At 45.3% G+C, this 14374-nt stretch overlaps 1 protein-coding gene across 1 annotated transcript; it reads right to left on the bottom strand.

Moving 5' to 3' along the window:
• Window positions 1-496: 496 nt before the first annotated feature.
• PTPN18 (protein tyrosine phosphatase non-receptor type 18) lies at window positions 497-12637 on the bottom strand. The gene is given in 12 exon segments (XM_044250282.1): window positions 497-693; window positions 897-971; window positions 1407-1609; window positions 2454-2542; window positions 2821-2910; window positions 2991-3115; window positions 3600-3655; window positions 9996-10096; window positions 10210-10305; window positions 10385-10461; window positions 10707-10815; window positions 12146-12637. Coding segments are annotated over 12 exon segments (1581 nt in total). The 3' UTR covers window positions 497-625.
• Between the last annotated feature and the right edge of the window lie 1737 nt (window positions 12638-14374).

The following is a 14374-nucleotide window of genomic DNA, read 5'->3' as shown; positions in this document are numbered from 1 at the left end:
TCTGACTGGCAGTCCATCCATCCAGCTGTGGACTGTCCCTCTAAAGGTCGGTCTAGGTGTATGGCTATCTACTTGTCCTGTTTGGGGGTCCATCTGTCTGTGTACCCCTGTGGCGATCTTTTTACTTGTTTGAAATCAGTCTGCTGGATTGTTATATCTGGCTTGGATCTGTCTGAATGGTGGTTGGGGGGGTGGAGGAGTGTCTATCAGTGTTTTTCAGGGCCCACCCATTTCTGTGTCCAGCTGGGTGTCTGAGTGAGGAAGGATCAGATATTGAGATGAACTAGTCCATTATGGTGATGGGGCAGTCTCCAGAAACCCACCTGTCCATCCTCTTCTTCACACCTGGAAGAACCTGCCTAGTCCCCTGAGGTTGGGCCCATTCCTGATGTTTATGTTTGAATCTGTTCACTGCAATCTCACCAGCCATTATCTCCCAACTACCTCCCCCAGCCTCGAGCCTTGAATACTATAATCACGGGGCAAAACCCCTACATTTCCACCCTGAGAAACTTTTATTTTGATCCAGGACCAGCTTTCCCATTCCCAACACTTCACATAGCAAAGAATGGCCGTCAGCAGTCCAGGTGCCCACGTGGGGCAACAGGCAGGCAGGGTCCAGCACTCACACACGGGTCCACTCAGCAGGGGGGTCCCGGGGCCCCTTAGGCCTTCCAATGCGTAGGTTGAAGCCTGGAAGAAGGGCACCATGGGTTTGTGGAGAAGCTGCGGCACGGAGATGTGTGGAAGGTCATCCTCAAGCCTCCAGGCCCTGGTGGTTTACTGCAGCCACATCCACAGGACTCTGAGAGTGCGAGCCCCATGCCACCATCCCTAAACCCCCAAATCCTGGGATTCGAAGCTGCGGATGCCCAGCAATCCAGGCTTTGACTTACCTAGCCCACCACTCTGAGCTCCATCCACCACGTCCTCATAGGCGTCAGGCCCAGCAGGGCTTTGGTCAGCAGGAACTGCGGGCAGAAAACCACCCCCAAAGATTGACTCAGGCAGCCCACGGAGCTCCGGAACCCACTCGGGGCAGAACTGCATCTCCATGCTCCCGGAGCCTGAGCTGGCAGACAGGGCCAGGGCGGTGAGGGCAGCCAGAGGGGGCATAGCGGAAACCGACGCGTCCCCCTGGAGTAGCTAGCGTCGCCGGAGAAACGGACCCAGCCTTCAGCCCAAGACTAGGCCTGGCACACTTCCGGCCGCGACGGGAGTTGGAAATAGTCCCAGAAGCGTGGCCGGGAAAGCACACACGTCAGCTTAGGCCCAGATCAGGCCGGACTCAGGGGCGGGGGTCTCGAGGCCGCCAGGGCCTTCCCGACCCCAGCAAGACTGGGTCTGGAGAAGGCGCAGGAGGGTGCCGGTCGTCCGCCTCGCGCCCCTGCCCGCTCGGGACTCACCGCCGCTGGGCAGCACCCCACGCGCGTTCACTGCCTGCGCTTGCAGCAGCCGGGCGCGCGGCGTCACCTGGCTGTAGAGCGGCCCCTCCTCTGAGCCGCGCCCCCGCGCCCCGGCCCCGGTGCCCGCCGGCGCCCCGCGCTTCTGCACCACCGCATACGTGTCGGCCATGGCGAGGGCCGGGGGCCCAGGCACCGAGATGCTTCTGCGAGTGGGGAAGGCGGGGGAGGAAGTGAAAAGACTGAGCCGAGGGAGGGGGTGGGGAGTGCGCCTAGCTCGCAAACCGCGGGCTTCCTTCCCACCCAAGGCGCTAGCAGGTCCGGTCGAAGAGAGCAGGTGGGCAGGTCTCAGAGGAGAGAGGATGGGGTCTCTGGATGAGGGGAGTTCGGTTCTGTCTCTCGAGCGCCTGGCAAGTTAGGTGAGTGAAGGGAAGGGAACAGCCTGGCAGGAAAATGGGCAGGGTATTGGTGCTAGGTAAGGGGTGGTCATTTCTGTGTACATGTCTGAATAAAAGAATGAGGAAGTGGCATCTAAAGGGGGAGGGAGGGATAGCCTCAAAATGGAGAGCTAGTTTTGAGGACGATGGGGTAAAATTTGCTGCAAGGGAAGGTTGACTGTCCCCAGCACCTGACATGAGGCCTGACAAGTGGGCGGCATCAAGAAATATTTGCTTTATAGAGGGCACAGCTTGCATGGAGCACTGGGTGTGGTGAAAAAATAATGAATACTGTTTTTCTGAAAATAAATAAATTGGAAAAAAAAAGAAAAAAAAAAGAACATCAAAAAAAAAAAGAAATATTTGCTAAATTAATGACTTGGGAAGCAAAGAAAGGGCTAACATAGGGGCTAGCCTTAGAGGCAGAGGCAGTGGGATTCCTGGGACCAGTGTCATCTTGGGGCAGGTTCCTGGACTCAGTTCAAAGAAAGAGCCAGTGAATATTTGGTAAACTGAACAGCAAGGAAGGGCTGGTGTTTCAAGAACAAGGAAAGAGTTAGCCTCTGAGCATGAGAACTTGGAAAGGGAGGAATGAAGAGATGGAGCTGGGTACCTGAGGACCTGGCCAGGTGGGTGCCGTGTGGTGGGAAGCATCTGGGAAGTCTGGAAGGAGAGGGCCTCATCATAGACTGGGGCACAATTCTGGGGAAAGACAGGAGGGGAAGAGTATGAGATTTGGAGGAAACTGGCCAGACCCCTGTTTGGGAAGTCCATGGAAGTGACCATGGACTCTTGGGGTAGAGGGGTAAGCTTAAGAAGAACAGTCTGATAAGGTAGCAAGGAGGACAAAGGTGGATATCATAGTCATTCCCTGCTCCCAGAAGGAGTCCATGGTGGCCAAATACTTCTTCTCTGGGTCCTGGTCTCCGTCCGAGGCTTAGATGGTAGATACAAAGAAAGTAGGAAGGGGGCCTTGGTACCTCCTTGAAATTCTGGTAAAGAGGGCTGATGTTTTGGACTGCTGAGAAGAACATCTGAGCCACTGTGTGGTATAGGAATCTGTATTGCTCCTGGTAGGGAAGAGGAATCATCAAAAATGGAAGACAAGAGGAGGAGGGATATATTCTTGGATTGAGACTGAGGCTCTCACCTCTGTCTGCACAGCTGCAGGCCGCTGCTTTCTCATCTCCAGGACCACGTTGAAGAGGCTGAAATTAGGTGGGATCATCTGAGACAGAGAAGGTACATCTTTATTTTTCTTGATATCAAAACTTACTATAAAGTTACAATAATAAAAAGTGTATAGTACTGGTACAAAGATAGACCTACCAATCAATGGAATAAAGTTGAGAGCCCTTACATTTATAGTCAATTGACTTTCAACAAGGATAACAAGACCATTCAATGGGGAAAAGACAGACAAATAAGTGCTAATAATAATAATAATAATAAGCGTTAAAAAAAACAGACAAGTAATGGGGAGAATGTGAGTTCAAATCCTCATACATTGCTGATTGGAAGGTAAAATGATGTAGCTGTGGAAAACAGTTTGACAGTTCCTCAAAATATTAAGAGTGGAGTTATCATATGATGTACCAATTCCACTTCCAGGTATGTACCTGAGAGAACTGAAAACATGCTTCTATGCAAAAACTTGCATTTTCAAAAAAAAAAAAAACAAAAAACCCTTGCATTTTCATAAGCATTATTATTCAAAAGCAGCATTATTCATAATAACCAAAAAGTGGAAGTAACTCACATTCTATAAACTGATAAATGAATAAATAAAATGCAGTAGATCCTTTCAATGGAATACTGTTAAACAATAAAAAGGAGTCAAGTACTGACACATGCTGCAATATGCATGAAATTTTAAAAACATGCTCAGTGAAAGGACCCAGTCACAAAGACAACATATCATATGATTCAGTTTACATGAAAAGTTCAGAGTGGTCAAACCTATAGAGACCAATAATAGAGTAGGGGTTACTCTTTTTGAAGAAATGGGGAGTGACTGCCAATGGATACAATATTCTTTGTGGGTAATGAAAATGTTCTAAAATTTATTGCAGCGATGGTTACATAACTCAGAAATATACTAAAAACAACTGAATTGCACACTTTAAATGGATAAATTACACTTTTCTTAAAGATTGTGTTTATTTATTTGACAGAGAGAGATCACAAGAAGGCAGAGAGGCAGGCAGAGAAGCAGTGGGGAAGCAGGCTCCCCATTGAGCAAAGAGCCCCATGTGGGGCTTGATTCCAGGACCCTGAGATCAGGACCCGAGCTGAAGGCAGAGACTTAACCCACTGAGCCACCCAGGTGCCCCTAAATTGCATCTTGATAAAGCTGTTTAGTCCCAATAGTTTATTTTTGCTTTTGTTTCCTTTGCCTCGGGAGACATATTGAGAAGCATACTTCTATGACCAATGCAAGACAAATTACTGCCTATACTCTCTTCTAGAATTTTTATGCTTTGGGGTCTCACATTTAGGTATTTAATCCATTATGAATTTATTTTTGTGTGTGGTGTAAGAAAGTGGTCCAGTTTCCTTTCTTTCTCTCTCTCTCTCTTTTTGCACGTAGATATCCACTTTTCCCAGCACTATTTATTGAAGAGGTTCTTTTTTCCATGGCATATTTTTGCCTCTTTTGCTGCAGATTAATAGATTAATTGACCATATAATCATGGGTTTATTTCCGGGCTTTCTATCCTATTCAATTAATCTACATGTCTATTTTTGTGCCAGTATCATATTATTTTGATTACTACAGCTTTGTAGTATAACTTAAAATCTGGAATTGTGATATCTCCAACTTTATATTTCCTTTTCAAGATTGCTTTGGCTCTTCGGGGTCTTTTCTGGTTCCATCCAAATTTCAGGATTGTTCTAGTTCTGTGAAAAGTGCTGTTGCTATTTTGATAGGGATTGCATTAAATCTGTAGATTGCTTTGGATAGAATGGACATTTTAACAATATTTCTTCTTCCAATCCATGAGCATGGAGTATATTTTCATTTATTTGTGTCATCTTCAATTTTTTTCATCAGTGTTTTATAGTTTTCAGTGTATAGGTTTTTCACTTCCTTTGTTAAGTTTATTTCTACGTATTTTACTATTTTTGGTACAACTGGAAATTGTATTGTTTTCTTAATTTCTCTTTCTGCTGTTTCATTATTAGTGTATAGAAATGCAACAGATTTCTGTACACTGATTTTGTATACTGTGACCTTACTCCATTTATTGGCTTTAGTAATTTTTTAGTGTAGTCTTTAGGATTTTCTATATATAGTGTCATGCCATCCACAAAAAGTTAAAGTTTTACTTCTTGCTTATCAATTTGGATGGTATTTCCTTTTCTTATCTGAGTGCTGTGGCAAAATAAATACCACTGGATGGTATTTCCTTTTCTTATCTGATGGCTGTGGCAAAATAAAAAGCTTTTGCATACAAAGGAAACAAACAATAAAACTAAAAAAAATGACCTATTGAATGGGAGAAGATGTTTGCAAATGACATATCTGATAAAGGGTTAGTATACAAAATATATAAAAAACTGATTCAACTCAACAGCCAAACAGGAAATAATCCAATTAAAAAATGGACAAAAGACATGAGCAGACATTTCTCCAAAGAAGATATCCAAATGGCCAACAGATATATGAAAGGATGCTCACTCGACATCACTCATCATCAGGGAAATGCAAATCAAAACACAATGAGATATCACCTCACACCTATCAGAATCGCTAAAATAAAAATTTAAGAAACATCAAGTGTTGTCAAGGATGTGGAGATAAAAGAACCACTGTGCACTGTTGGGAATGTAAACTGGTACAGCCACTCTGGAAAACAATATGGTGTTTCCTCAAAAAATAAAAATGGAACTACCCTATGATCCAGTAATTGCACTACTTGGTATTTATCCAAAGAATACTCAAACACTAATTCAAAAGGATATATGGGGGGCACCTGGGTGGCTCAGTGGGTTAAAGCCTCTGTGTTCGGCTCAGGTCATAATCCCAGGGTCCTGGGATCAAGCCCCGCATTGGGCTCTCTGCTCAGCAGGGAGCCTGCTTCCCCCCCCACCTCTGCCTGTCTCTCTGCCTACTTGTGATCTCTGTCAAAAAAATAAATAAAATCTTTAAAAAAAGGATAAAAGGATATATGCACCCCTGTGTTCATTGCTGCATTATTTACAATAACCAAATTATGGAAGAAGCCCGTGTCCATCAATAGATGAATGGATAAAGAAGATGTGATTATATATATATACACACACACACACACACACACACACAAACACACACACACGGAATATACAATGAAATTTTGCCATTTGCAACAATATGGGTGGATCTAGAGGGTATAATACTAAGTGAAAAGAATCAGTTGGGGAAAGACAAATACCATATGATTCCACACATATGTGGAACTTAAGAAACAAAATAAATAAATGAGGGGAAAAAAAGAGAGAAACCAAAAAACAGACTTAACTATAGAGAATAAACAGGTGGTTACCAGAGGGAAGGTAGGGGTGGGAAATGGGTGAAATAGGTGAAGGCGATTAAGAGTACACTTATCCTAAAAAGGCAAAGGATCTGCACTAGAGGAACTACAGAACACTTATGAAAGAAACTGAAGAAGACACAAAAACATGGAAAACCATTCCATGCTCATGGGTTGGAAGAATAAACATTGTTAAAATGTCTATACTACCTAGAACAATCTGTACTTTTGATGCCATCCCAATCAAAATTCCACCAGCATTTTTCAAAGAGCTGGAACAAACAATCATAAAATTTGTATGGAACCAGAAGGGACCCCGCATTGCTAAGGAAATGTTGAAAAAGAGAAACAAAACTGGGGGTATCATGTTGCCTGATTTCAAGCTTTACTACAAAGCTGTGATCACCAAGACAGCATGGTACTGACACAAAAACAGATACATAGACCAGTGGAGCAGAGTGGAGAGCCCAGATATAGACCCTCAACTCTATGGTCAAATAATCTTTGACAAAGGAGGAAAAATTATACAGTGGAAAAAAGACAGTCTCTTTAATAAATGGTGCTGGGAAAATTGGACAGCTACACATAGAAGAATGAAAGTCAACCATTCTCTTACACCATACACAAAGATAAACTCAAAATGGGTAAAAGACCTCAATGTGAGGCAGGAATCTATCAAAATCCCAGAGGAGAACATAAGCAGTAATCTCTTTGACATAGGCCACAGCAACTTCTTTCAAGATATGTCTCCAAAAACAAAGGAAACAAAAGTAAAAATGAACTTTTGGGACTTCATCAAGATACGCTTCTGCACAGCAATGGAAACCGTCAACAAAACAAAGAGGCAACCCACGGAATGGGAGAAGATATTCGCAAAGGACACTACAGACAAAGGGCTGATATCCAAGATCTATAAAGAACTCCTCAAACTCAACACACACAAAGCAGATAATCATGTCCACAAAGCAGATAATCATGTCAACAAATGGGCTAAAGACATGAATAGACACTTCTCCAATGAAGACATACAAATGGCTAACAGACACATGAAAAAATGTTCATCATCATTAGCCATCAGGGAGATTTAAATCAAAACTACATTGAGATACCAACTTACACCAGTTAGAATGGCCAGAATTAACAAGACAGTAAACAATGTGTGTTGGAGAAGATGTGGAGAAAGGGGAACCCTCTTACACTGTTGGTGGGAATGCAAGTTGGTGCAACCACTTTGGAGAACAATGTAGAGATTCCTTAAGAAGTTAAAAATAGAGCTTCCCAAGACCCTGCAATTGCACTACTGGGTATTTACCCCAAAGATACAGATGTAGTGAAAAGAAGGGCCATCTGTACCCCAATGTTCATAGCAGCAATGGTTATAGTCACCAAACTGTGGGAAGAACCAAGATGCCCTTCAATGGATAAAGAAGATATGGTCCATATATAAAATGGAGTATTATGCCTCCATCAGAAAGGATGAATATCCAATTTTTATATCAACATGGACAGGACTGGAAGAGATTATGCTGAGTGAAATAAGTCAAGCATAGAGAGTCAATTATCATATGGTTTCACTTACTTGTGGCGCATAAGGAATAACATGGAGGACACTGGGAGATGGAGCAGAGAAGTGAGTTGAAGTGGAGACAAACCATGAGGGACTATGGACTGAGAAACAAAATGAGGCTTTTAGAGGGAAGGAGGCTTAGGGGTTGGGTGAGCCTCATGGTGGGTATTATGGAGGGCACGTATTACAGGGAGTACTGGATGTGGTGCATAAACAATGAATGCTGGAACACTGAATAGAAATAAAATGAAAAAAAAAGCACACTTATCATGATGGTCATGGAGTAATATTTAGAATTGCTGAATTACTATATTATACACTTAAACTAATATGACACTGTATGTTAACTATACTGGAATTAAAATAAAAAATTAAAAAAATAAGAAAAAGACAATCTAAAGTAAAAATAATAGTGAATTGTGGAGTATATTTCATATTTAGAATTAAAACCTATGGCAACAGTAACATAAAGCAGGGAATGGGAAATTTGAAATAAATATGCTAGTATAAAGTTCTTATGTTTCAAATGAAATGGTATAATATTATTTGAGTGTATACTGTGATAAGTTAAAGATATAACTGGTAAACTCTAAAGTCACACTATGCACATAATACACAGCGGTATAATTAATAAGTATATAATGACTCTGAAATGGATTCATAAATTCTCAATCTAGGGGCACCTGGGTGGCTCAGTCAGTTAAGCATCTGCCTTTGGCTCAGGTCATAGTCTTGGGGTCCTGGGATTGAGACCCGCGTCAGGCCCCAGCTCAGTGGGGAATCTTTTTCTCCCTCTCTTCCTGACTAGTGCTCACTCTCTCTTTCTCTCTCTCAAATAAATAAATAAAAAATAAAAATTTCTCAATCGGAAAGAAGACAGAAAAGAATAAAGGGACAAAGAACAGATGGAACAAATAGAAAACAAAGATGGTAGATTTATTTTTTTTTATTTTATTTTTTTCCAATTTATTTATTTTCAGAAAAACAGTATTCATTATTTTTTCACCACACCCAGTGCTCCATGCAAGCTGTGCCCTCTATAATACCCACCACCTGGTACCCCAACCTCCCACCCCCCCACCACTTCAAACCCCTCAGATTGTTTTTCAGAGTCCATAGTCTCTCATGGTTCATCTCCCCTTCCAATTTACCCCAAAGCACATACCCTCCCCAATGTCCATAACCCTACCCCCCTTCTCCCAACCCCCCTCCCCCCAGCAACCCACAGTTTGTTTCGTGAGATTAAGAGTCACTTATGGTTTGTCTCCCTCCCTATCCCATCTTGTTTCATGGATTCTTCTCCTACCCACTTAAGCCCCCATGTTGCATCACCACTCCCTCATATTAGGGAGATCATATGATAGTTGTCTTTCTCCGCTTGACTTATTTCGCTAAGCATGATACGCTCTAGTTCCATCCATGTTGTCGCAAATGGCAAGATTTCGTTTCTTTTGATGGCTGCATAGTATTCCATTGTGTATATATACCACATCTTCTTGATCCATTCATCTGTTGATGGACATCTAGGTTCTTTCCATAGTTTGGCTATTGTGGACATTGCTGCTATAAACATTCGGGTGCACGTGCCCCTTTGGATCACTACGTTTGTATCTTTAGGGTAAATTCCCAGTAGTGCAATTGCTGGGTCATAGGGCAGTTCTATTTTCAACATTTTGAGGAACCTCCATGCTGTTTTCCAGAGGGGTTGCACCAGCTTGCATTCCCACCAACAAAAGATGGTAGATTTAGACCCAACATTATTTATAATTATATTAACAACTAAATACTCCAATTAAAGGCAGAGATTGTCAGACCAAATAAAAAAGTAAGTCCTTACAATATGCCACCTACAAGACACTTTAAAAGAACAGAGATCAGAGTTGTACTAGGGACAGATCAGTATAAGCCTTATGGTCTATGGTGCGGACTTGGGTTGGGAAGACCAACAGTAAAGGGGTTGTGAACACTGCAGGGATGAACACCATGAATAAAAGGGAAAGATCAACAAAAAATTAAAGAGAGCAATAGTGGAGTCACTCCACTATTTCGGACCTGGGTTTAGGGAGGTGCTAGCAAGATTTCTCCTGCCTCCTTCCTGCACAAAGAAATGTATTCTAGAAGGCTGAGGACACCTACCAGCCCATTCTTCATTTCTGGACATGCCATCAGGATTACCTAGACAAGAAGGGTAGGGGGAGAGGGGAGTGATTTGGGTTAGGTAACTGGAGAAACACGGCCAAGGGAGGACTCAGAATGTTAGTTCCTCCTCACCCTCCCCTAAGGCTGACCTTGACCCCAAACTCCCAGACCAGGTGCCAGAAGTCTAACAAGGTGTGAGGCAGGGGTCCTTGTGTGGCGTTGTAGGCCTGGCTTCCGTCTGTGCCCTGGTAAAGGCTAAGTTCACCACTGAGATCTTGCTGTCACCCCCACCATGTCAGCTCCTTCCCTGACTTCCAGCCTGACCTGGATGAAGTTGCCGTTGATGTAGTCGCAATGTCCCTCCTCCTAGAGCAGGGAGAGGATCACTCGTGTCTGATCATCTGCCAGAGGGAGAGGTGAGAAAAGTGCTTTGGCCCTGACAGACTCCGGGATGAAAGCCAGCAGGGTTCCTGCACACCCAGCAGGGATCCCATCTGGGTGCAATTGGGAGCTGCTCAGGAGAAATGCAGCCACTTGCAAGGATCCGAGAGGGAGTACACTGGAGCATAGTGGGGTGGTTTGGACTGCCATGGGGTGGAGATGTGTGCAGAGCGCCACCGACTCCCTCAGGAAGCCCCCAACTTACACGGCAGCACATCTTTGCAGTGATTCTTCCTCACGTTCCCTGGCAGATGGCCAGCCTCAGTGGAATATACAGGGATGGTCTTCCATGCGGCTGAGTTGGCCTGGATGTCCTGGTGGAAGGGACCATTAGCCAACCCTGGGAAAGGAAAGAGAGAAGATAGGAGCCAAGTCAGAGTTCCGGGGCACAGAGGCACTTGTAGGGAGTGCGCAAGTGCGCAAGTGCGTGCCTCTCACATGGTTTGTGAGAGGTGAATGCAGACTCTTACATAACATGGTGCCTGGGTGGGTAATTGTAGTGAGACAGTATTAATAGCAACTCGGAGCACCTTCTCTGTGCCACGCTCTGTGCTAACGATACTGAATCACTACAAGGTCTCTATTGTGATGTTCCCATCGTGTAGGTAAGAAAGCTGAGGCACGACATGGTTGAGTAACTTGCGGAAAGTCCCAACCAGGAAGTAGAACAGTGAGAGTTGCATCTACCACCCAAACACAATCTGTGTTACATTGTATTATAAACAATAATTGTAATGTAATATGTATTTAATATAACAAACATGAAGTATGATATATATGACACTATAAAATGTATATAAATTATAATGTATAACATTACTTGTGTAACAAAATATCACTGATACTTTGTTACTGTTAGATTATTATAATTCGTGAAGTGTATTACCATCATCAGCTATTCAAAATCAGACGATAATAAATAACACCTACCAATGCCTACGATGCTGAAAGAGCATTCCTTACACATGGCTTGTATTACGGCACTGTAATGTTTAGAATTTTTATAACTAGTTACAAAGTGAGCGCTCAAGATCTGCTAGGCGCTTTTTTTTTTAATCCCACACTTGTTCCTCATGCCCGTTCAGTCATTAACCGTAGCGTTTTACCCAAGGAGAAACGGACACCAGAGGACCCAGGTAAAGTACCCTAGGTCACAGCTCCTATTAGAGTCCGGCATCCACACCACCATCCCCTCTTCTCCCCACCCGCAGTAGGGCTTCTTGGGTCCTCTTCTCCTGGCCCCTTCTTCCACATGATCACAGAGGCCAGGGCTGACCAGTGTCCAGTGCAAGTGTGCGCCTGCCTTCCCTTGGGGAGCCGGCTTCTCCAGCTCCACCCAGCAGTGGGACCGTTCTTGGAGCTGGATGAGAGGGCAGAGGGACCTGAGGGCGCGTGGGTGGCACGCCCAATCCTGCCATGGACTTCGCCCTCTGGGGCTCTGTGAGCAGAGGATGGGGACAGGGAAGAGAGCGACAGAGAGGTGCTGGGAAGAGAAAAATAGACCTAGAGGCGAGGAGACACTCTTGGACGCTGAGAAAAAGGGACGGAGGGCAAAGCGCGGCAGGGCGCACAGTACAGGTATCCAGACAGTCCGGGATCATGAGTCAGAGCGCGCGGTTTGGTCGTCCATTCTCGCCCACTCACGCTGAACTCGCCAGTCAGTACCGCCCTCTACCGGCCGCCTCGCGCCTCCAACTGCTCCAAGAGGCTCTGCACAGCGTCCAAGTTGCCGTTCGTGACGCGGTGGCTTGGCGAGCTCCACTTACGCAGCTGCGCTCCGCGCGAGTAGCTAGTAGCGAGAAAACTGGAGGCGGAGGCGGCCTGCGGAGGCCACGTCTCCGATCTTGCGACCCAATGAAAGCGCGCAGCAGGCGGCAGGTCTCTCCCCTCGGCCAATAACATTCGGAGCTCGTCCCGGTACCGCCCACAGGCTCGCTGACCAGGCAGCAGCCGGAGACCTTGGTCCTCTTCCTCTGGGTCTGAGGAGCCCAGAGCTGGTGCTTCCCTTTTTATGGGCCTCGGGCACGTTGACTGAGTCCGCAGAATCCGCTGGACGTTGTCTCCTGATTGGTCCCGGAACCCGCGCCCGGGGCCAACTTTCATCCAAGGACCCGCGTTGGGTAGATGCCCTTGCATTCTCGCCTGGCCTGTCAGGTCGTCTCCCTGAGAGAGAGACTGGGCTCTGATGGTCGCCGAGATGGAGCTGCAACTCCTCCCTCAAGGACCCTGGGTTGGGGGCATCCTTCACTGTGCGCTACGGCGGCGGGGCCCGAGGGAGGTCACGGGAGGTTATCGAGGTTGCAGCGGGGCGGTATGTGTGTGTGGGGCGGGGGGGCGGGGATGACACCCGGGCACCCCTCCTGTGAGAAAGACCGCATGGAAGCGTATGTTTCTGTGTCTCTGTTTCCTGAGGTTCCTCTTTTTGGGGCGGACTAGGAGGAACTGGGGGTACCAGGATCCTTTCTGAATTTAAAAATCTCAACCCACATAAACCTGCAGGGAAACAGAATTGAGTTCGTCAAAATGGGCTCCAGGGAGAAAGATGTTCTCAAGGCTTTCAAAAAACTTCTCCTTTTTGCTGTCTGCACACTCTCACCTTCAGAAAATGGGCAGGAAAAGGCCAGAGGACAACATGGTGATCCAGTTCCCGAGGTCACCAAGGGGAGGCTGGAGAAAGCCTAGAGGAGCCTAGGGCTCCTGCCTGTGTAGATGGGTCAGCCCACCCCTCACCCAGCAGGGCTCCAGGGGTCATGGAAGGAATTTCAGGGGGTATCACCAGAAGGGGTGTCTGTGGAGTCCAGTTTGAGGTCGTTGAGGTGTCAAAGGTTAACCAATGGGGTGAGGTGTACTTTAAATGATTGAAGGGTCAACAAGGTCATTGGTTCAGGTTGTGGATTTAATTAATTACGGATTATTAGAATGTTGAGTTAGGGATGGGCAAACTCTTTTTTTTTCAAAAGGCTTTGGATTTTGGCCTTGCTGTCTCCAGTGTCCGTACCAGCTACTCAACTCCACCATGACAGTGTGAAAATAGCTATAAGCCACCTGTAAAGAAATGAGTGGGGTTATATTCCAATAAAACTATTTGTGGACACTGAAATTTTAATTTCACGTAATTTTCATGTGTCACAAAACATTGTGTGTGTGTGTGTGTGTGTGTCCTGAGGCTGTGTGGTTTGCTGACCGAGGTTTAAGTGACAGAAGTCAAAGTGGATGATCAGTGGGGATGTTTAATTTATAGGCGGGGTCACTGTGGACTCTGTTTATTAGTTTCATCTCTAAGAGTTCAAAGATGGTAAAAAATGATCACTGAATGGACGTTTATAGTGAATTCATTGGACGTCAGTGAGAGAGGTCTTTGGATGTTCATGGGCAACTGTCATCAGATGTTAATGGCAGTCACTGGGGGTAAGTGACAGGGAAAATGGCTGAAGGGCTATTGGGATTTGGAATGGTAGTTTAAGTAATTGAGGGATCAAAAGAAGGAAGGTCATTGAGGGCTCCTTCTCAGTGCACTATAGTGTATGTCAATGAACTGAACTTTTGTGACTGGTCATGGGTTTTTTGAGACTCAGGGAGGTGGGATACAGAAGTATCAGGTAACTTTAAGAAGATATGGATGTTCAGTGCAGGAGTCGTGGACACTCTTTAGTCTCTGAGTACTCATGGATATTAATGGCAGTCATTAGGGAGTAGGGGATACCAGAGTATAGGAGGAAGAGTCACTGTGGGATCATGAAAGGTCTTTATGGACCCTGGTGTTAGTGGATGTCACTGGAGGTCAAAGGTTACTGGAAACTGGTGGTTTAGGGGAGCAAATGCAACATTGAAGGGTCATTGGGCCATCAATGTCATCTATGGTGATGACTGGGA

This window comes from Neovison vison, chromosome 5 (genome assembly GCF_020171115.1).
Source record: "Neovison vison isolate M4711 chromosome 5, ASM_NN_V1, whole genome shotgun sequence".
NCBI lineage: Eukaryota > Metazoa > Chordata > Mammalia > Carnivora > Mustelidae > Neogale > Neogale vison.
Note: the sequence above shows the minus strand (reverse complement) of the source record. Positions and strands in the feature narration are given on the sequence as shown.